The sequence below is a fragment of the Esox lucius genome, chromosome 21 (assembly GCF_011004845.1).
Source record: "Esox lucius isolate fEsoLuc1 chromosome 21, fEsoLuc1.pri, whole genome shotgun sequence".
Lineage (NCBI taxonomy): Eukaryota > Metazoa > Chordata > Actinopteri > Esociformes > Esocidae > Esox > Esox lucius.
In genome coordinates, this window is record NC_047589.1 from 21,610,485 (window position 1) to 21,634,582 (window position 24,098).

General features: G+C 43.6%; 2 protein-coding genes and 1 long non-coding RNA gene across 5 annotated transcripts; 1 reads left to right on the top strand and 2 right to left on the bottom strand.

Moving 5' to 3' along the window:
* Nucleotides 1–8,625, bottom strand: txndc5 (thioredoxin domain containing 5). The gene is made up of 10 exons (XM_010885793.5): nucleotides 8,338–8,625; nucleotides 6,802–6,954; nucleotides 6,262–6,367; nucleotides 5,893–5,989; nucleotides 4,896–5,011; nucleotides 4,537–4,623; nucleotides 4,275–4,439; nucleotides 3,546–3,628; nucleotides 2,663–2,792; nucleotides 1–2,019 (listed from the first exon to the last, which is right to left on the bottom strand). The coding sequence occupies exons 1-10, from the start codon at nucleotides 8,520–8,522 to the stop codon at nucleotides 1,897–1,899; spliced, it is 1,245 nt and encodes a 414-aa protein (XP_010884095.1). The 5' UTR covers nucleotides 8,523–8,625; the 3' UTR covers nucleotides 1–1,896.
* Nucleotides 8,626–9,112: 487 nt separating this feature from the next.
* LOC109614886 lies at nucleotides 9,113–16,573 on the top strand. Of its 3 annotated transcripts, none has more exons than XR_002195874.3 (3): nucleotides 9,113–9,903; nucleotides 13,900–14,285; nucleotides 14,460–16,573. It is a non-coding gene; the product is annotated as an uncharacterized LOC109614886 (long non-coding RNA). The 3 variants fall into 3 exon arrangements; XR_002195872.3 differs by having other exon boundaries at nucleotides 13,900–14,265; XR_002195873.3 differs by having other exon boundaries at nucleotides 13,900–14,078; nucleotides 14,188–16,573.
* Nucleotides 16,574–21,793: 5,220 nt separating this feature from the next.
* On the bottom strand, nucleotides 21,794–24,098 carry bloc1s5 (biogenesis of lysosomal organelles complex-1, subunit 5, muted). The gene is made up of 5 exons (XM_010885791.3): nucleotides 23,791–24,098; nucleotides 23,001–23,083; nucleotides 22,777–22,906; nucleotides 22,595–22,653; nucleotides 21,794–22,362 (listed from the first exon to the last, which is right to left on the bottom strand). The coding sequence occupies exons 1-5, from the start codon at nucleotides 23,807–23,809 to the stop codon at nucleotides 22,189–22,191; spliced, it is 465 nt and encodes a 154-aa protein (XP_010884093.1). The 5' UTR covers nucleotides 23,810–24,098; the 3' UTR covers nucleotides 21,794–22,188.

Genomic DNA, 24,098 nt, shown 5'->3' on the forward strand with positions numbered 1-24,098 from the left:
TGTTTTGGAAAAAGAAATTTTATTATGAAATCTCAATGTTACAACTTGCCATTTTTTTGTACAAAATCCATGGGCAGTTTACAACCCACGCATAAGGAAAAAAAAAAAACTGCTTTTCTTCACTGGAGACTCCTGAGACCATGTGCTATCCATAAAGATTTTACTGACAATAAGTGGTTGGCCTCTGAATGCATTTGATTCCCTTAATTTAGCACTGAATGTGAAACCTACATCCCATAGCAAATGCATGCGTCCACACACACACACTCACACAGACAGACCGACCACTGGCAACAGCCCAACCACCCCAGAGAAGAACAGTGTCGGAGCTTCCTGACTAAACGAGCCTTGACTGGTCACCATGTGGATTATCCTTCCGTATTTGGTTTTTTTTATCTCCCAGCATCTGAAGTAAACTAAACAACATTCCAGATTTTTCACAAGGTAGATAACAGACCTGAAGTATATCGTGGCTGATGTTGCATTCTTGTGCTTAGCTGTGGAGTGACACTTGGGAGAACGGTTTACACCTGGACATGATATGGGGGCTTAGAACTCCATTTAATTAGTAGCGCAGAAGATCAGTGTTAGTGCTGTTGATATTTGAAGCCACGTTTCCATGTTTGCAGAGACTGCATTCACTGAATATGCTGGATGTCTGCAAAATCTAAAATTTCAACTACTACCTGTTCTACACCACAGACCTTGACGCAACAGATTGAATGAAGCCCTTCGTCAACATAATAGAATATATAGCTTGGTGAAATCTATGATATGTGCTGCATACAGTACGAATCTCTGTTCTGGACAAGATTTGTCTGGAACATTCTAAATGGTACACTACAATGAGTAATGCACTAAGCCCATAACTACTTTCATTAACCGTCAATTCCAAATAAGTGTTTGCATAAATGTTTCCCTGTTGGACACAGTTCCATTCCTTTAATGGCCCAAACCAGAAGATTTCTATTCATAAGGCATGACTTGAGTGTGCAAACATACTGTCACAATTATTCCGTATAACGAATGTAACTAGTCCCCAGGGGCCCAGGATCAGACCGTGACTGAAGCCTCTTAACCGCACAAAGATGTAAAACAGAAAAACTTTACATTTCGTTTTTGCAGTACATTTACACTGTCATCGAAGACCAAGCACACACTCGCGCGCCAGTTTGACACGAAGCACTGAATGGTTGTTTCCCTTTAGCCGTTTCCAGTCATATGGGGAAGTCAGTAAAATAAGGGGGATTCAAAACAGCAGACTGATATCAGTATGGCATAGGCAGAGATCTGAAACTGGGTTTCCCTGAGAGTTAAGTTAGTTAGGCAGTCACTGACATGGATGAAAAGTACCGTCAACTTAACGCTCAGTCACAAAAGGTAATGTGGATTTTGACCCCTGTACTACACTAACTTCACATAGATGGGTCTCATGACTGGTCATCATTATGATTTTCCTAAAAGACCAAAATAAACTTTAACAAAACCAACATTGCTGTCAGGTTAATTATACGATTTAAGATACAACTATCTGGCACCATTTAATAGAAACGCTTGTGTCGTGTCCTTAGTAGGGCTGACTATAATGTTAAGCATTTTAAAGTCTGAACAATTTAGTACCGCTGGCAAAAAGTGGTTGTCGATCACATTTCGTTTCCAGAGCCAAAAAATGCTCTGGAGGACATACATTCACATTTCACAACCTGTTGGATTAAAGAATCAGACTGGCCTCAGTCAAAGGCATGACATCACAGAGGCGGTAAAAAACAAACATAAAAAACAGTGAGGGAGAGAGAAGAGAGCCAGCCATTGTGGGGGGAGAACTCCTCCCATTGGTCAGATACACTGTGTGGGGGGCGTAGGAGAGAGGTAATGCTGGATGGTGAATGGACAGGGCTACAGCTCGTCTCGGGCCTGCTTCATCACGAAGCCGTGGAGACTCTCCAAGTCCCGGCCTCCGTGATGCTCCTCACCCTGCGCACCGGCCCTGAACATGAGCAGGGTGGGGTAGCCGCGTACCTGGGGGGGACAGAAAGGTAAAGTCAGGCGCTCTCAGTGGACAAAATGTCAGGTCAGTACCAACCCCTACCGAGCCTCACCCTCTAAAGCAATAAGGTGTTTCTTGGATGCCTTCTGTTAGCCCTGCCACAGGCTGTCACACCTATCCTGTCGGTTAGACCTGCCAACACCGAAGGAATACACTGGGGACACAGTTCCCTCCTGCCAGGCAGACACTATAAAGAACGCCGTTTGGATTGGTTGGATGTCTTGGCTGGTCACCGAAGGATTCATTTCTCAGGAGCCACAACTCTATAGTCCAAAGACAGACTTGCTGCTGCTGGTAAGGACTCCATGGCCTGGAAGAGCGTGCCAGTGATAAAGGTTGAAATGATGAGCTCCACCAGTCTCTTACCATGGCAAGTTGGCTATATGGGTTTTATGGCTAGTGGAAGGACAACCGCCGCAAACACACTGGTCAGTTTAGAGCGCAGACAAGCAGACAATTTTATAGGTATCCATAATCTCCTTCCTTATGGGAGCCCCATGTTGATAGAATAAGATGGCGTGTCCATATCTGGACAATGTCACAAACCATCATTAACGGACAGAAACTTCAGCCGAGTTAACAAGACAATTAGTGTAGAAAGAATGGAACACCTACTGAAAACCTGTTGCAGATGGTCCTCTCCACGGTACAGTCCACTTTGGCAATCTTCACATCAGTAAGGCCAGGGAAGTCCTTTCTAGAGAGGTCCTCCCAGGTTGGGGCTAAGTTCTTACAGTGGCCACACCTAAAGGATCAGCGTCATGAAGATTATCTAGTGCATGACAGGCAGATTTCAGACAGGCAGCTCAATGCAATGGGCAGACAGCATTTGGCTCACTGGTTGGTTACTTTAAAAGTAGGCTGTTGCACACAGCGCATACGAACCTGGCACGACAACCATTCAAAGTTGGCCACATCATTCCATGGAAGTGACCTTGCTGAGTAAATTGTCATTTTTACTTCAGTTCATCGAAATATTGTGAGACAGTCATTACACCAAGTCTGAGCCAGCCACTTAATTCTTTATAAAAGACAAGCTAATGAGCCAGTGGCCTGAAACACTTAACGCTATGATAGCTAGCTTGGTTGCACAAGACACCTGGGGGAACATGTTGTGGAACAACATTACTTCGTAGTGTAAGACAAATAAGCCAATGGACATGGTACTGGGAATGTCTTACAACTCTCCTATCTCATGACCAATCAAATGTATTTATAAAGCCCTTTTCACAACAGCAAAACCAGCCAGCCTTAAACCCCAAGGGGCAAACAACAGTAGTGTTGAATTAGACGAACTGTTACAACAGACAATTAGTGCATTGAAGGGTCTGGGAACTAGATTAATTAGTCATGTCACAATTACCCCCCCCCCCCCACCCCCCACCCCACAATAATGTGCAAGAAATCGGTCTAATTCACACAGGTACCAGGCGCCTTAATATAACAGAACACATACCCAAAGTCCTACATATGTCCGTACAGAATAGTTTTTTCTTACCATGGAGCGTAGAACTTGATGAACGTGAACCCCTTCGCCACAGTCTCATCAAAGTTGGCCTCTGTTAGGGTAACAATGCCAGACTGCAAGAAAAACAATTCATTCTATAAATTTTCCTGTCACACATTTAAGAGAGCTAAATGCAACTTTAAGTTTTGGGGGATTTGGGGAAAAAGTATATTGTTGGAACCAGGATGTGTGGCACAATGCTAAAACATTATCATTCAGAAAAAGTGAACTGAAGACATGGAACAGTCCAACCTTGTCTACAGACTGCACACAAGGTATGGAAACCAATGTTATTTTGTACTGGGCATGTACAAAATCCAATCCCTTTAAACCTGGAGAGATGATGTCACCATTCACACCAAATGCTCTATCAGAGAGGACTTGGCATCCGTAAGAGGAAATAGCTGGCCTGCCCATAATTGCTAGTTCTTGCTGACCGGTGTCCAGCAGAGGCCTGGTCTGCAGTAGACTGACGGCTAATTGGACGCTAACTGGACTCGATTGATGGTCTTAATGCTGAAACATCTGCCCAAATTGTATTCACTTTGAGTATCTGGACAGGTATGCTAAACTAAACTAAAGGTCACGGACACACCATAATACACACGTTGTGGTTAGATGCTTACTTTTTCTTTAGAAAGCATTAACCAAAGCTCAGTTTTAAAATAGCATGTGGATTATTTTAAATCTAGAAGGCACATGCGTTTCACCCAAGCACACCTCCTCTTTCTCCTCCTCCTCTTCTTTGGTGGGTTCAGCACTGGGTACTGGGATCTCGTTGGCATGGGGGTGTTCATCTTCCTCCTTCTCAGCAGCAGCCTTCATCTGGTTGTCCACAAAGTCCTTCAGAGAGTCCAAGTCCCGCTTGCCTCTGTACTGGTCTATCTGGGCAGACAACAGGGGAAAAGGCAGGCCCCGTTCAGACTGCATTACAGAACACAGACAAGTTCATATCCAGCGCTAGCCTAACCCAACTACATACCTTCTCTCCATCGGTGAAGAACAGCAGGGTGGGGTAGCCTCTCACAGCGTTCTCAGAACACACCTCGTAGTGCTCGGTACAGTCCACCTGGTGAATCACAACACACCAGCTCACATTTAACTCCTGTAGTCGGCTAGAGAAGCAGGAGCAAGTCGACATTTCCAACATCCACTTGACTGTCACTCCAAAGCAAACACCAGGGCAGAGCCATTAATAACATTGGTTCACAGAGATGGATCATCCCATTGTACAAACAGACGTGTGTGTCCTGATACTGTACTGTGACAAATGTAAACGGATGACAAACACAGCCTCCAGGACCCCAGCTGTTGATCAGGCGGAGTTCAAAGTTCACCAACCTTGCTGATCTTGATGTTGTCGGAGTGCTCGAAGGAAGTGGCCAGCTGCTCCCAGGTGGGGGCCATGGCTTTACAATGGCCGCACCAGGGTGCAAAGAATTTAATAAAGTGGGACCCTGAGGAGAAAAACCCATGTACTTAACACCGGAGAACATGCATATAACAAACATACACTGGAAATGTACATTCAGATAATCTGCAGTCTGAAAGCACAGTCCGTACGAAGCACTTTACACACAATTAGATCAAGTTGATAGGTTTCAGCATTTTGGCTCACGAATGAGATATGACTTTAAGAAATAACATGGGTGATTACATCGGCTATAAAATGGCCACTGCGTTACTGACCGTGAGACAAAAAAAAAAAAAAAACGCTGAGCTCATAGGGGTTAAAAGCTACCAATTACGCAACTCTCACGGTTGTTCTTGCCAAGATTTAAAGGTGGGAACCATAAACATTCCTCTTAAAAACGACCCTGTCATATCCTGTCTTTTTTCTCCAAACAGGAATCATTTATTTTTCTTCCCAACCCAAACATTTTACTCAAAACCATGCTTAGGAGCTGCAATTTTAGTGGGACAATTACAGTGAACAACATTTCATTTTGTTGTTCTTGTCCACAAATCGGGAAACATGTGTTTTGCATGACACACAGAGGTTTGCGTCATTGCTTTAACAGATTGAACAAATGTATGTTCCACACTGCACAAAATATTATGTAAGCAACTTAAATACAACATTGTGTAAAGGAATCCTCATGTTGTATTCAGGTATTAGAAGACAAGCTTAGTTGGAAGAATCTGGATTCCACACCCAGATTTAGGTAATCCTACAACTGGGATTTGGGAAAAATTGGTTTATTGAATGCCTTTGGGAATTTTGCAAACAATCACCCACCCATTAGAGTTGTTTGGACAGCACAAACTGACTTGGGACCAGGCTGTGAAGAGACTAACAGTATTCTACTAATAGGTCCCAGTCTTCCCCCGACATTACCTTTGGCGATGTGGGCCTTGAAGTTGCCGGCAGTGAGGTCATATAGGCCCTGCTTGGGCTCGGGGGCTTTAGGCAGTTCCAACTCAGTCTCCGGCTCCTACAAAACCACAGAACAACACATCAAAGAAAGCCTACTGTCACATTACATTCAGAGGCTTTGGAAGGTCTAAAGTAAATCCCACTTAGTCGTTCCTTACCATGCTCTGATAACAGGGTATAGTGGAAACGCATACATTGTTGTGTTTTCAACTTCCCCCAAGGGCGTAATACCAGCACAGATGAAGGAAACCAAGGGAAGACATTTCAGATGAGACGGAGGGATTCACGTTCCCCCCTGTTCATTTGGCACTAAGGTGAAGCTCTCCTTACCGCAGCCTCCTCCTGCACAGTGTTCAGCATCCAGGTCTCTAGAGACTGCAGGTCCCTGGGACCCTGGTACTTCACTGCCTCCTGGTCAGGCTTGAACAGCTTCAGCCTAAACAACACCGGGGTCAATGAAATCACATGCCTCAGTTGAAAGAGTGAGACAATTCTGCACTGCAAGAGGACTACCACACTGAATGCACTGGCAGTCATCATTAGGTGTGTCTCCTCTTGCTTAAGTCCTGTTTTCTAATAAAACCCTTTGCTTTGTGACTTTTTAAAAAATTTTAACAAGAATTTATTATTCTGACAAAGCCCAGGTTACTTCATTTGAGGGGATTCAATACAAAACCAGTAGTTAAAAATTACACTATATGTCACGACTCTGTGAATAAGTAATCAGTGTTGACTGTTCTACATGGTTTTCTTCGGTAGCGAAATGTGAAAGTGTTTGTTAACATCGGAAATCAGAAGGCCCCACGTGAACTATGTTTTTCCTGGTACCATCTAGAACATTTGGCCCTACTGAATACTACCTGAACTTACGTGGGGTAACCCCTGATGCCATGGACATTGGAGCAGAACTTAACATCCTGGGTGCAGTCCACCTTTACTACATAGGCAGGTGGTGACTCCATACTGTTGTATTTGTCCGCCATTTCATTCCATGTCCCCTGTAGCCTCTGGCAGTGACCACACCTAGAAACAAAGCAGCAAAAATGAGTTCCAAGTCTTCCCCATCTTTCCTTGAGGCAACCACCAGAGTTCAGCTAGGAGTTAAACTAGTCCTTAAACTAGGCCTTATAGAAACATATAGAACTCAAAACGCCCACTGAATGTTTCATTGTCATGTTCTGGTGGTATCCATATTAAGTCACATGGTTCTTCAATAAAATGGGGGTAGAATGCATATCTCTGGGCACTTTTCCAAAACAAAATGATATGAAATTTAAAGAGAAACATTAACAAAAGGAATATATTCAGGGATACCAAAATACCTATATTGCTTGAGTATAGTTTTAAATTAATTGACTGATTTCACCAATAGATTTTTCTTTGATCTGCATGTAACCGACTTTGGGGGGTTGTGAGCCACACTGAACATCAATAAACTTTCAAGGAAAGACAGGCAGGAGGCTGCAAGAAAGATTGTCCGAATGCTGCGATGGAGAGATGCACGATGTTTCTATACACTACATTTCAATACAAACAAAAATACATAGGTCCCATAGCTGCTTTTACACAGGTAGTATAATTCTGACCTTATTTCAACTAATTCGTTTTTTAACCAATCAGATTAGCTTTGTGAAAATGTATATCCTACCTACTGTGTGGGAATAAGATCAGAATTGGGACAGACATTTAGGGCTAACTACAGCAAGTATATTTGAAGCATTTGAAAAGACTTGAGAAATCTTTACGCAGAGCTTCGGTGCATGTCAGAAAGTTACGTCAACCAGTGCTTGCCACGTAAGCGGCAGGAGTGGATATTTTCTGACTAATGTAATGTTAGCTAGTACAGTTAGCTGCCCTATAGAGTCGATCCCCCCCCACCACCACTATTAAGGTAACACCTGAACTGTGCATGCAACTACAGAGTCTGTAAACAAACGTTAAATTATGACAATCCAAGCTGAATTGTACCTTCAAACAAAGGTTACATAAATAACGGTATCCCAAGCTCGCAAAAAAAGCTAGCTAACGCTAATGTGTGGTTTGCGTGCTAGCCAGCAAGTTAACTAGGCTACATTGACAACTGATTTTTGTTTTTATAGGCGTTTATACACAATTCTTAAGGATAATTCGTAGATAAAAGGCGTTTGTGCCGACTATATAACTACCTAGCTAATGAACCAGATAGCTAAGTTACCTAACTAGCTAACGTTAGTCAGCTAACTAGCCGGCAAAAAAAAAACTAAACAAAGTTAGGCTGGCTAACCAGCTGCAAGTTCGCCCATTGATTGAAAATCCGAACTTAAGCAAGTATTAAGAACATGCTAAATAACTTTACAACCTGCTAACCAGACAACTTTCGCAGCTAATCCATTCAATCAGATTATAACTTGAAAACCATTTACTTACCAAGGTGCGAAGAACATGACAAAGTGGGGAGCGGTAGGGACTGCATCGTTGAACATATCCACTGTATACGTGTGTTTGGCATGTTCATCTTCTTCTGAATCAGCATTGCAAAAAATATTGCCAAATAGTAACGAACAATAAATAAAACACAACATAGGCGTACAATTCAGTGCTAAGGAGGCCATGATCGCGTCTTTGCTGAGCCACCGGCGTCCGTCTGACTACTTGGACGGCCCCTAAATGCTGAGTTTTCAAGAATGTGGCGTCTGGATAGGGCCCATGCGTAAAGAGACTCTCTGAATAATGGTTGTGGCCGTTTAACAGGTGGGAATGCAATCCAGATTACATACAGATCTATGGTCAGCACAAACGCAGCACATTTTACTGCGGTTTACAGGTTAGTCCATTCTGATATTTTGTCACTAATTGGTATTTTGACCAATCAGATCAACTTGGAAAAAGAAGCGCTAATGTGAAAACGATGTGTTTGGTAAATTGACACAATAATTAAAAAAGGATCTGAATTAGGCTGCTTGTGTAAACTAGCAAAACATTCCTGTTCTGAAGAAGGCAGATGCTTTCACGGGTAGTGCATTCAGAGCAGTGTAAAATATATGAATTTCCTTAACTTTTTATGTCGGTTCTTGCTTGAATTTAATTAATTAAGCACAAGAAAATCACATAAGGTTAAAATTGGGGATTCTGGGATTCAAACAACGAGCAGCTATCCGGTAAACTGCTAGGGCTGTGAGCAGGAGAAATTGTACCACTTTTAGAGCCGGTTTCGCAGACACAGATTAAGTCTAATCGAGGGGATAGTTATGGGCAATTACCCGCAACTTTCAAAAGAACGCCTCCCGAGCGCTATTTCAGTGCAGTTAGCATGATAAATCACATTAGCTGAGATGGACAAGGGTAACAGAAGCACGACCTAGTTTGAGAATTGAAGCACTGTTGCAGCCACATGGGATAGAATATTATAGACTAGAACTAGAACCCTTATTTGACCTTTTACTCGGAGCCAGCATCTTACCAGATCAACAGTGAGCCACCGGCACAGTTTGCGATAATGAAATTCAACCACTAGCCTACAAATTAAGCAACAACACCCGGAAGGGACTTGACAGTTATATTTAAGCTAAATATGCTAGAAAAGCGCGAGACTTACTAAAGAGTAGAAACATCTGAGAATGACAGCCGAACAGTGAATATCACCTGGAAGGCGTCGCTTCTGACGGAAAGCCCTCAGTGGCCTTGAAAGGCGTAGTCCGAGTGTATGAAGTGTGGGCGTGATGAGATCACGTAGCCTGTAACTGCTTTAGAACAGTTTTGTAGTACGTCTGCTTCTGTAATGCCTACTGTATTGGTCTATTCATGTAAAAATTATCGGCACCACTCCACCAGGTAAAATGTGTATATCTAATTGGGATGAGTAGCTGATTCTCCGTCTGGAATTGAGCAGGTAGGCCTTGGCACTCGAGCAATGTTCTTAACCCCACAATGAGTTCTCCATCCAGGGGTGTGGCACTGCAGCTTGATCCTGTGATCGTCTCATCTGTACTGGAGGTGAAGACACATTTCTGTTGTTTATTGTAACATATAGATGAAGTTATAGTTTATTGTAAAACTGTTAATCCAGGTTCTGTAAAGGCCTACAGTCTGTGTGCCAAGCTATTTTTGTCAATATTGTCGTGGGAAGCAAAAGAAAATCATTCAGAGGATTATTTATATGTGAGAGCAGGAAATGAAATGAGAAGCCTTCCTTTCCTGAGCCATTTCAATACATGGAACAATGGAATGCCATTTTAAGGAAATGGACCGCATTTGTTTCCCTAGTTACAGTACACTGGCCATTTACAAGTGAGAAAGTGTACGCCCTGTGTAGATGTTCCATGGATGTGACTCAAATTATAGGTGTACATTTGCTATGTTTATCTAAACTGTCCCTTGTAACGTGTGCATTTTTTCTTTCACTTAGTGTCATATGTTGAATGGTTTGATCCTGCAAAATTACATGGTTTCAGACGGTTGTGTTGAGGTATTTTGGACAAAGGACTCTCCATAAGATTAATTGTTTTCCCTAATTCTCATTTCTTAGAGCGCCATGATGTTGACGTTAGAAACTATAGTTTCTCGTCATGAAATATAATTGTAGAGTTTTAAAATAACCCTGCCAACAATATCAAAAGTGGTTGCTCTAAAGTGTTAGAAACCTCAGCAGGACAGCTGTCAGTAGCTTAATTTATTGAACACATATTTCACCTCCAGCAGGTCTTTCGAAAAACCCAATTAGTCACATTCAAATGGTCTTTGGCGAGATCCGGTCGACTGCAACTGCTTGGCAGCCAGCACAAGTTTCCTTCACACCTTGCTCTGCGCTGCTCCTGGAACAAGCTTTGCCCCTTAGTGTGCAAGCGTCATAAATACTTGAAGAAACATGTGACAAAAAGAACAATATTCTTAATGTTGAGCAAAGTGACTTATGGCAGAGAATATACCAATACAGCGCTTTGCACAAAATAAAAAAATCTATGACTTTTACTGTTTACACTTTTACACTGGGCTGATGAGTTAGATCATACTTAACATGAATAATAGTCTGCTGGTCTTCCAAACTCATGATCAGATGAAAGTAAAGGGTTGCCTACCTTTTCATTACCAGTGGAAATGATGCCTGATAATGACAACATTTAGACCTATTAATTAATTAACTTTATTGCTGAGACTATGCTCCCTCCCTTGGGGGCTGTAGTCCTGTGAAACGGTTACAGAGCTATAAATCTCAGCTCCATTCCCAGGGTATTTATTGCACTCCCTCCCAGGACTGACAACCCCTTGGCTTGACAAACTATTTCCACCCTGTCAAAGAAAGGCTTAATCAACTCTCAGTGCAACGCCAGCTCCTGTTAGCAAACAGATGTTGATTCTCTAGCCTTGTGGCTCAGTGTTGTCTTTCAGATGTGTTTCATCACAAAGATAAGTTAAGGTTACCATAATAGCTTAGCTACTGTGACTGGAATTCAGACATGGTCCTGTAACTGCCATGTTCTGAACTGCTTCAACATAGCACTAGTCATAACACTGGTTGACATGGACCAAAGGGAATAAGGAGTTGGTCTGAAAATGAATAGAGATGGGCAAAATATAAATACTAAGTGTCTGTGTATAGTTGTCTGGGTCATAACCGAGGTGTGAAAAAGCATTACACAGAGAGACAAATCATGATGAGGGCAGAAATGTTGGTTGTTAAGAACAATACTGTGTCTGAGCGATAGTGTGTGGCTTGCTTTCTTTCTTTTCTAAGGGAGGAAGAGAATTTCAGGTTAATCACAAAACAATAGTTAAACAAAAACATCCCTCCAGCCTGCCCCAATCAATCAAGCCGCGAGGCACAGATGTTAAGCCGTGGGAGGGACACTTTGTTTCTAGCTGGATCTCAGCTCCAGAAGCTTTTGGGAATCATCCCTACTAGCAGAAGACACTGAAAATGCATCAAATGACTTTTGGGAATCATCCCTATTAGCAGAAGACACTGAAAATGCATCAAATGACTTTGGCCTACACTATTACAGTGGTTCCCAACCAGGGGTACTAGTACCCCTGGAGGTACCAGGCCGGTAAGATGTAGATTTATTGATAGAATGAACGTAAGGGGGTACGTCAGGGGAACTTAATGCATGGGCACTCAGCTGGTGGTAACTGACAAAGGTCGGGAGTGTGAACGTAGTCCTACCAGTGCTAAGGTCAACTTTCAGACTTGCTACTGGATGAAGGTTTTGGGGTTTTGTTGAACTGGGGGTCAACGGCTGGGAGGTGACCTGTGTAAAGGCATTCATTGTGTCCTGCCATTCTCAGGGCGACCATCAAAATTCCAACACCCCACAGGGACTGGGCCCTTTTATAGTGCAGCAATGTCACAGACTCTCCTCACAGAGATAAATGATGTGACTTTAGACGAAAGGTTGATTACGGTTGAACTTCAAAATCTGCCCTTGGGTTTTTGTCTGAATCAGAAATGCTTTAGAAAGACTTGCTTGGTGATCAAATTTGTTCTGGTGGATAAAGATCATACCCACAAACACAGACACTTCGTTGCCCCCTATCAAGTCACAACAAGCTTGATACACTTCCTGAATTTTGTCATTCAACTGTATTTACAGCCCAGGCTAAACGCAACAACTCCCAATAGATTCGGGAGAGTCTTTCTGGTTTTGTTGTGCTAGTATATCACTATTTGACAGGTTTTTGTATGCTCTGACATGATATACATGCTCTTGACATCCAGTCACACTGCAAACTTTTCCCTCACTGAAACCTATGCGTTTAATACATTCAACAGAAGATAAAAAACATTTAAAATCTCACACAAGATTTTCTGACTTTTACACATAAATATCATCCACAGCCAAATATTTGGGCGCTTTGCTGTTACCAAGGTCAGCCAGTATCCACATTTCACAATTAATCCTGACAGCTTCATCTCAACGTGTCACACTAGTGGTATATGTGACTAAATTGTAGCTAAAACATGCCTTTCACAGCAGATGCCACATAGTTCCAGTATCCACTAGTTACTTATTGTTGGGCGTGGGCAGCTTGCCAGGCCAACTAGATGTTCTGTAATAGGAAAAGTGGATTAATTGTTTGCAGGGACCTGAGGACGTGCAGTTCATTTTCTAAATTGTCCTAAGCAGAGTCCAGGAGTCGGTAGGTGGCGGGGTCAGAGGGTAGGGCGGGGTCAGAGGGTAGGAAGGGGGGAGAGGGTAGGACGGGGGGAGAGGGTAGGGCGGGGGGAGAGGGTAGGAAGGGGGGAGAGGGTAGGACGGGGTTAGAGGGTAGGACGGGGTGAGGGGGTAGGACGGGGTGAGGGGGTAGGACGGGGTTAGAGGGTAGGGCGGGGTTAGAGGGTAGGGCGGGGTGAGAGGGTAGGACGGGGTGAGGGGGTAGGGCGGGGTGAGGGGGTAGGACGGGGTGAGAGGGTAGGACGGGGTGAGAGGGTAGGGCGGGGTGAGAGGGTAGGGCGGGGTTAGAGGGTAGGGTGGGGTGAGAGGCTGGGGCGGGGTGAGGGGGTAGGAGACTGACAGGGAGAAGGCGGTGAGCAGAGGAATAATGGCACAGTCAGATTTCTGTCTAGCCTACTTCTGTCTCAGGCTGAAGAAAATAAGGTCAAACAAAAAGGCCAGTTTTCCTGCCTCTACAGGGCATAAAACATTTATTCTGCTTGAAGATTCTTGGGTGGAAAAACCTGTAATTTTGTGATATGTTCCTACCATCCACACTTACCCAAGCATGTCTTTTATAATATCAAATGTTATCCAATTTGCTTTGTCACAAGCACTTAACCAGGTTAACCCGATCACAACAGACCTCTTCCTTCAAAGCTGGGGGCTGCTATTTAACCAGTCATGTTTATGTAAATATATTCTAAATAGTCTCATAGTGCTTTCAAAATATCAGAGCAAGCCTGACAGAATTGTTCTTAAGAGAAAATTCTAAAACAGTGCATACTTTATGTTTTCTGGGAATATGAACAAATGAAATTATGATATCCACCTATTTCAGATGGCGTCCAGAGACACGGGAAGCAATCAATTGAGAGGAACAGATCTGCCACACCAGCCACCTATCATGGGAAAAGGCAGGGGAGGGCCTCCCACTCCAACGGAAACAGAAGAATTCCCATGCAGCCCAAGCCTTTCATCTGGGAATCTGGGATAGATGGACACACACAGACGGCAGAGGTCGGTTTCCAAGGCAACGGCTGCTGTATCATAGTGTTTTTATATTCTACCTCTGCTCAGTGATTAACCAAACCCTGTCCTCCTGAGGTATCTTTTGGTATTATTACAGTTTTTCAACCTTTTAGTCAGATCTGGTTACACGGTCAGGGACTCTGGTGGAGGCAGTCTGCAGGTTGTCAAAAGACAGGTGAGGACCTACTTGTGCAGGTGGGTAATGGAAACCTAGGCTATGGCTAGGGGTCAGATCACAATTCACAGTCTACATGCAGGTAATTTAGAATGGGCGCTGTTGCTATTTTGTTACTCTTTCTTTTCATTTGAACAATTCATTGCTAGGTGCCGTAGGAAAAAACGTGCTAAGGACCTGACATTCTGTTGCAGTGTTTGGCGAAGGAATGGAACAGACTTTCCTGGCTGATACTATGTGCTTTTACCTGATGCCTTGCCATGTCTCACCACGTCTGTAAGAAATATGGACACTGCTTCTTGTTGGACAAGTCGTACGAGGCGCGATCGGAGCCCTGGCGACAGGACCCTCTGCTGGGGCCGACTCTCACATGTGCTGGCTTGCCGGCGGTCCTCCCCAAGCGGTGAGCTCCGTCTTCCTGCTGGTAAAACCATCAGGAACCTCAGGGCCGAAGTGAGAGCAGACGCATACCTGTAGGACCTCTGGTGGTCGCCAGATCTCAGAGTCTCTAGTGGCTGGATGCTGAGATTGAGAGAGCAGAGAGGCTCGGCGGCAAAGTCTACCGACGTGGCGGCCCATAGGAGCCGCACTGGGGAGCCGGTCTTTATGGCAGCCGAGCAAGATCCCCACTGGCAAGGTGGACCGCGAAGACCTTTGGCTATGCGTTGGTTGCTAATTGGGTACATTCAAATTCAAACGAGCAACAGATAGCCTAGTACTTAGAGTTACTGGTTGTAACTAAGGAGAAAAATCTGTCCTTTTTGTTCTTGATCAAGGAAGTTACCCCAGTTGCTCTTGTTAGCCTCCCTGAATAGAAGTGTCTGCTAAATCGCTCAAATGTAAAAATGATTGTGGCCATTGAGTCTGAAAGTCAGGACATCCCCGCAGTAACAGGGCTAGATTCCACCTGTTTCATAAGATCCGCTAATGGACAGAGGCCATATTAAAACAAAACTGCGGTCTTCAGCTTTATTGAAAATTCACTACTTTTATTTGAATGCATGTGGTCTGGTTATCAGAATATAAATGTCACTGCGTAGAAATCATAAAGCTGACACAAGAACTTGTACCGACATGGTTCAAGTAATATTTTAACAGCCAGTATTTCATATGTAGAGTGCTCTAAATGTCATGATGGTCCACTGACATTCACCTGACAGGCTGAGAAGTGAAACAACATAGTGCAAGACACTTAAGCAAGCCCTACATTGCGTCAATGTTTGTTTTTATTTTCCTTTCAAAAAGAAATTGCAGATGCTGTCACTTGCTCGCTCATGGAAAAAAAAGGACACAGTCTTGTTGAAGTCTGTCTGACATTGCCAACCAGAGGTAGCCAAGTCTCAAAACAGATGTTTACTGTTTTTCTTAGGATGATTTGTTCTTTGCTTATTATTGATCATAGTCCAAGCATAAACATTCTCTCCTCACAAGAACACTGCATTGCAGAGACATGGGATGGTGAGGGCTTTCATCTCAAGCTGATACTCCCAAGTTTGTATGTCTGGTTTTGTTAGTGTTTGTGTGAAGGTATGTTTATCTTGTGTACTCCATATAAATTTTTCACAATGTGTTATTAGAATGTGTGTGTGTGTGTGTGTTTGAGTGTGTGTGTCGTACCTGCTCACCATGAGTTCACACAGCCCTGGATGGCCCTTCACTCACAGAGTCCCCACAGAAGCCATTAAGTGGTGTGCGCGCGTCTGGTGGAATAATGTGTTTGACTTGGCCGGCCAGGCAGGAGCAGGTGCTGGAAAGGAGGCTCTGCTCGGGGCTCCTACTCACTGGCTCTTTGATCTGTGGTTCAGAGTTAGCCCCCCCCCCCCACACTGATCCTGCTAGCAGTTACAGAGTTACATGAGCCAGCGCTGCTGACAGACTTGCTATCCCTCAACAATACAACAGGGTATATCATGTTGAGTGCGAGTTTAGAGCAACTGAACTTTGGAAATTGAAACAAGTGCTGCGAGGCCAGGGCCCGATTTTTTAAATTTTTTTATGTGTTTTAAAGTGCTAATTATTGAGATAGCCCTTACATTATAAACATAGAGGAACAAATAAAATAAAAAAATTAATTGAACAAGGAATGTCTGACAGAATGCTCCTCTTTTCCCTGCTTGAACTGTGGTCATGTTCCGAATCGGAGTGACTCATGGTGACTCCACCGTACAGACGTTACGTATTGGTTCAGACAGGGCGATACAAGTCACTCAGAGACAGAGACCAGAGTGCTATGCTGAGTCCAGCTGCAGGGCCTGGCTCTTAACGGAATGGCACGATAACGGCATGTTGCACACTTAGCAAGGGCGGGCAGGACAGGAGTGGCGGTGCTTTAACGTGCAGGCCTGTGTACCTGAAGGTAAAGTCATTAGAGGCTGAGAGTCCATCTGAGATTAAGCAGCCCATTTGGGTTCAGAGAGGGAGATGATGAAAACTAAAGCGCAGGCCTTCACAGGGCACTGAAAGAGAAATTCAATTATGGGGGAAATCCCTGAAACATGCATTTCTCTGGCAAGACGCTAGACCTGAGCACCCCCCCCCCCCAGCCGCATACAAGGTTGTGACACGTGTGTGGACATTCACACACACAGACACACACTTGTTTTGCTTTCAGCCTCTCACACTTAAAGTGACACAGAATCACGAAGCAGCAGTGGGATGACACTAGCCGCGGGATGACACTAGCCGCGGGATGACACTAGCAGTGGGATGACACCAGCAGTAGGATGACACTAGCAGTATTATTTCCTGAATTAGTAGCACGCTGTCATATAAATGGACTGATTTGGTGTATTTTTGGGCTTGTTTCAGGCAGGATCTCCATTCTAGAACCATCTGTTTAAAGGAAAAATACTCTCACAGTGTTCACCAGCATCCTGTGGGATAAGACAATGGCTCGTGTTCAGGCAAAATATTATTTAATAATTTACAAGCAAAATGACAGGCCTGGTGTCAAAAGGAGAATACAAAGCACATACATGAAAGAAATGTACAAACTTGACTGGGAACAAGACTGGGAACTCTTCCCAGCACAATGTAGTGTGTGTCTGGGAAAAAGAAAGTGTCCACTGCCCTCTGTTTGGAGAGGTTCATTTTGGGAAGCTAAGAGCAATACAGCACCCTTTCATCAACCAGTGATCCGTGTCACTGAATCTGACTACAAAGAGGAATAGAGAGAGAACCAAATATTACAGATAACTATGGAGTTTGCCTGCCATCCCTGCTACTTCACTCACCGCGGGAAAGGCTAAGACCGGACCATGGCTCCTGAATCATCTTTCATATTGCGTCCAGCTACTACCTCTGTTCCCTGAATTATTTCCTTATATCGTCAAAATGCCAACAAAGAGCAATAAATAGCTGATAAAATGGTCGGAGAATGGATTTCCCATACATATTTTCTGATCTATTTCATTAAATCACTTCCTTTATTCCACAATGTCAAAGGAGAGTATTTGAATTCAGTGTGCAACAAGCTAACGCCAGTCTGCTTAGCGCTACATCTCTTGGGGTTCTGGTTTGACATCGACTGAGATAAAAATTATCTGGGGAGATTCAAGCAGGGGGTAGATAATGTGGACATTCTTTTCAGGTCTCACTTCATGGGTTATTTTTGTACAACTACGGGTATCGTGGTCTAACCATGTTTCACACAGACTTGATTGACAGGTATTCATTATCTCTAAATTAACAGTTTGCATTCCTCTGTGTTGTGACTGATAACGGGTAGCTTGTAAAGGTCACTGTTATTGTGGTCATTAAAACCTCATCCATTACCTGTAAATGAACAATGAGCTGTGGTCTAAAAACACCAGTCCGATAAAAACCATCACCGTTCCCTGAAGGAACATAGAAAACCTCTTATCAATGAACTTGCAGGGAGATAAAGTAAAATCACTGTTTCCCCTTCTAGTCATCATTCTAAATGACACTAGCTCACTCGGGTGATTTCCGGCCATTGGAAATGACTCAGTAGCCTGCTAGCCAAAAATATGTGGAAGCAACATTTGTAAAATGTTCTGGGTCACAAAATCCTTTCAAATAGCTATTATTTATAAATAGTACCTGATATATAAAAGGTAAATAATGTAGAAGTATGTGGCTGGCAAATGACCCAGACATTCCACTACTTTGAGACAATAACAAATATCAGGTTCCCAGTGCTATGACAAGCCATTCTCTGCGTCCTCTCTGGCCATTGTTCTGGCCATGATTCACTGAGGAAGGTGTTTGTTGTTGCTGACCCTTATCTGGACTTTTTGGACTTGGACGGCGCAAGCTTGTGACCCAGCCAACCAAAAAGCACTCTATTGCCTCAGGGACCAAGACCTTGTCATGGCAAAAAAGGTGCACGATTTGGTATTTCCAATAACCAGAACTGTATGTGTCCTCCAAGACAAGTAGCGTCATAAGAACTGTATGTGTCCTCTGTTCTTATCACACTACTTGCACAACCAGGAAGTGTTCTGGAACCCATGCACTCAGAGGACAATGCATGTTAATGGAAAAACCATGACAACTATGGTGCCTAATGTGCTGTAAGACCTCGCATGAGTGCAATTTGACAAGGCAACCTTGTCCGACATCACACTCAGAAATACGCTCTGGACCAAGCCTATTCGCATGGATTTCTTCGGGCCATTTGGGCACTGTCTGTCTGCTGCGACCAGAATATGACCCTGGGACACGATAACTCGACAGGACCATTTAAATTTCTGGAAAATAAAAGAAATGTGTTTCCAATTGTACTTATTTATGCCACCTCATTTATGCCAACAAAGTGAAAAAATTTAACCTGTCTTTCTTTGTTTGAGCATGACACTTAACTGTCATTTTAAAGAAAGTAATAACTGTGTCTGAAGATAGTCGTTCTCTGAAAAATGTAAACCTTTGTTATAATGCAGTTCTGAGAGATCTTTCTCCCCACTTAACAATTCTCAGGGTGAAATGCTGCCACTGCCAAAGAATTCATATTACCACCTACATACACACAGGACCGACCAACCGGCTTCACGTTGAGTAATAACGCTAGGTTATTAACTGGGGAGCAGACCCAGTTGTTCATTGGCGTTTTCATTTGGACCCCACAGTAATTGCATTAGAGGCCCTTTATGTGACACTGCTGAACGAGTCTATAGAGGCTACATCTCAGGGGTTGTAATGAATGCTTCTGCAAATGAAAGCCCTCCACTTTCACATTGTTCCATCAACTACTTTTTTTCTCTCCTTATGAGAATAGTGAACACTCATTGAGTAAGTTAAAGACTGCACACAGGACACTGCCAAGTCTCCCTGACTCCCTGTCAGGCTTTCAGAAGCTGAGTCCAGTGAGGGTTTATTGGACCTGAATATGAGAATGCTGGGTGTTGAGCTGCAGACTGGAAAGGCAGTCCGCCCTTTGTTCCCCACTCTAGACGGGGGAGAGGTGATAAAAGCAGTTCACGGGGAGACTATTCTAATACATGGGTTATATTTCAAGAAGAAAGGGAGGACATATGTCAATCCATCCCTGTGTCATGCAACCTCCACACTTTTTTAAAATGGACAGTATAAATGCCATTCCAATGGATGTAGCCCCTTTTTTGTTTGGGAGAACCTGAGTCAGGCTACGATCAGACGTTTCCTTATCTGTGTCTACATAGTCGTCCAACCCTTCTCCCCTGGTGCCCCTGCCAAGCCTGCCGGGCTCCACTGCTTTTCCCCCTGACCATTTATGTTGGCAAGGAGATGCAGCCAGCTCCTCGACTGGGATCGGCGGGGCCCTTTCCATAACAGGAAGAACACAATGGCTCCGATAGACAGAGGAGACAAAAAACAAGCCCGGCTTCCAGAGGCACGCGGCGGCAGGCCGGAGGGATGATAACGCCAGGGTTAGCCGGCGCTCGACCTACTCCGCACTCATCCACCCGGAAGTTTGCGTCTGTCCGAGAAGGCAGAGGCGGGAAGCGCACGCACCGGAGGCCTTTACCGTAGCCTACGACCTAGCGCAGGCCAGGGGGGGGGCGTCCGTTTGACTTCAATGTCCAGCAGCATCGTCTTGAGCGGCACCCGAGACAGTTGTTTGGAATGGACGTATGCTTTTTTGCGCGACATCCAGCAGACCTGTTAAGGGGTCTCACCACAACGGAGGACGCCAGTGGGCCATAGGGCTTACGGCACTTTCTCATGAATAGCCAACGCTCCGGCTTCAGTGTTGACCTTTCGGGAATATACCTGGCTGTTGTCGCTCTCGAGCTAAACCCCCGAAAAAATAAACAGGACCAGATGAAAGGTGTCTTGTTGGTGGAGGTGAGCCACGTTTCCGGGTTGTCACTTCCCATTAAGTGGTGATGGGCTGTCTGGCTCGGGCCAGCTGGGCCCAGTCAGGGCCAGGGGAGGGGAGTGAGCTTGGCAGCATTTCGCCTCAACAACATCTGCTGGCACGGCCATGAACTTTCTGATCTCTGATGATGACACAGCGGCTAGGGCACCCACCCTCATGCCATGGGTATAATCATTAGTCCAAATGGTTGCAGAAAGACAGTTTCCACTGGACTAATTCAGGTCACTCCCTTCCTGCTTGGTTCCATTTGCTTTATTTAAAAAAAAAAAAAATGTTTTGCAACAAAAGCAGCAGAATGAACACACCCCAGCCACTCACAGAGGTCGACTCAGCGCCATTATGGCTCCTTGTGAGCCAAGTGGAAAAAACTCTGCTTTCCTTGAAACAGGATACCAAGTGGTTTGAGCCAGGCTGTCAGATGCGTCAAAGCCATTGTTGAAGCACATTGTATACATATGTCAAGAAACAGAAACCACATTTGAGCAACACTTTATTTTACTCTTGGTGATTGATGAGGTCAGCTTCTGAACATGCAACAATTGAATCTGGAATCAGGGGTCTGTTCCACCATTCTTTGTTGATGAAAGCCATTTTAAAGTTTGTTCTGCCACTTTCAGCCGAGAGGATTAGTGTTCCCAGCAGGCCAGGAATGTGTCAGGGTGTCCATCCATCCAGTAAAAACACTTCTTCTAAACACAACACTTCATAAAGCACAACCAGTCTACATCTCCATTTAACAAGCACATATAACAGACCAGGGGCAAAAACACTAAGTCATGGCCACGGTTGATGTTTTGAGACGGCTTCATCAATCAATCAAATGTATTTATAAAGCCTTTTTACATCAGCAGTTGTCATAAAGTGCTTTTATAAAACACCCGGCCTTAAACCCCAAGGAGCAAACAACAGTAGTGTTGAATTTCAGTGGCTAGGAAAAACTCCCTAAGAAGGCAGACATTTTGTAAGAAACCTAGAGAGGAACCAGGCTCAGAGTGGTGACTGGTTCTCTTCATCTGCGCCATTTCTGATAAAAGCATTATTCTAGTTGACCTCTATGTCAGAGGCTGACAGTTCTTTATTCTATTGAAGTGACGCCTAGTTAGGGAAGCCTGCTCAGTGATTATATTGATATGGTGACTTAGCCATTGACCACTAAGCTTTAAGTGGCACTGTTTACATTAAAACATTTCCCCTGCACATAGCCTAAAATGCTATGCCTAGGACATTTTATTTTCATTTAAAGTCCATTTTATTTTCTTGTTCAGCGGAAGGGATACATCTATTTACACAGGCATGATTCCATAAAAAAAAAAAAAGATATACATATATTAATAGCCAAGGAAAAATCTTACAAGTTTGTAGGTTTTTCATAAATGTACATAAATATAACATTTTCTGCTTTTAGAGAGGATTTTGATGAGCTGTGAAAATGCAATGTTGTTAACTACACTTCATATTTCTGATCTGGAGAATGTTGACTTACAGTGTATGAAGCATTAGTCCTTAGAGGTCTTCTGTTAGTGCCATCAATTTAAGGCAACAACTTAATTTCACACGCACACAGATACACACTGGTTTACATACATATATACACACACACACAATTAGAAGCGGGACAACTTGGCCAGGTCGTTCTTCATCTCGCTGTACATGGTGGTGAGGCGTCCAACGGCCTTAGCATGCTCCTCATCCACCTCCTCCTTCAGCCGATGCTGCTCCTTCAGAAACTCCTCCCAGTCCTCCGTGCGCCTCTCCATGGTCGCCTGCATCTGGGCACTCTGGGCAGACAACATGGACACAGGGATGAGTTACACTTGAACATAGACGTGACAGAAAACATTTACAAACTAGATCCAACAAAGTGAAAAAAAAATTGGAACAGCCACCTGCCGTTTAGTGCCAACTTACTAAAACCCAGGATCAAATTCCGATTCTGACTCTGACTGAGTCTAAATGGTTAAATAACTATTGGTCATTCATGAGCTTTGATGAGAAACAGTGTGTTTTTACCTGATGTGCATCTAGCTCCCTCTGCTGGATCCTCTGTGACATATGATTTGCAGCTTCCACTGTAGGAAAACACAATGAACAATGTCACATTCAATGACTTTACAGTGTTAGTAGTATGCCGTTAAATTAATACAACGCAGCTGAAATATGCATTGGCTGGAAGATTATTCTGAGAGACTTACGTCGCGCGAGGGCTTCGCAAAGGTGTTCGTGCATGTGCTCAGTACACCTGGGCAAAGCCTGCTCGTTTATCTCCAACACCATTCTGTTCAGGCTGTCAAGCAAACGGCTCTCTCGGAACCCACGTTTTTCCTGCAACATGACCAAAAGAAGTGCCCGTAGGTTAAATGGCAATTTCTTGACTGGCTGAATCACATCGCATGTCTTAACCAAGTTGAATACTTACTTCAAATTCTCTCACAAAGTAGCGGATCTCCCCTTGTACGACAGGTCTATGGTCCATTAGCCTGGACTGAATATCGCCAACATCTAAATGGAAGACACCATTAAAATGTCATGCTTAACTAACTGACAATGTAAAAGTAACAACTAAACTTGGCACCCTTCATTTAAATAATATGAAAGTGTTTACCCCACCTTTGGGGAAAGGTTTAGGGATGGTTTTGGAGAAATATAACTACTCTCAAATGTATTCACTGACCTATGAAAACAAGGTATGACCAACCATGATATCAAAAGTATATTGTTAACCATGTTTTGAAGCTGAACAGTGTTTATACAGTTTATATATATTGTTTATTGTCGGTAAAGACTGAAGTCAAACAAGCTTAGTAAGGGATCTGATGGGGTATAACAGCTTATGAAACACTAAGTTTAATATAATATTCTAGCAACCATAGTTAACAATAGAGCTATAATTTTAAGTAATAAGAAAGGATCAATGCTTTAATTCTACGGTTTGCAGTCAAAACTCGTCTCAATTCCGTTTAAACTCAATGTCCATAAATAATTTTATTGACCGTCATATCATCGGAGTGTATTTACTTCAATTTGAATCAATTGGGGTGAAAATGCCAGGCCAAAGTGAGACTACCTATACAGACTCGTGACCAGGCTTGATGCTAAGACTAGCGTACATTCTGCAACATATGACTGTCGCCGTAGTCCAGGCAGGCTAGCTAGCTAGCTTGCTTTCTGTAATTAATGATAACCGCGTAAAATAATCATTTACTCACCTTTGGCTATCTTGTCCATAGTCGCGCGTGTACACAACAGCGAAGTTATAACTTCGACAACACGTAAAATCCTTTGTTTAGCAGTTTGTTAGAAGGCGATTGCATGCAAGTATATAGTTCCTTTAATATATTTTCGAGGAGCTAAACGCTAGCTACAGCATTTATATGCAATTAATTATGTGTGCGTTTGCATTCATTTAGTTCCTGTTAAACGTGGCTAAAATATGTACAACAGAACTATAACTGTTGTCAGCTGATTTCAAGTCCTCAACAGAGAATCAGCATCTTGTCAACAACACAAAAAAGTT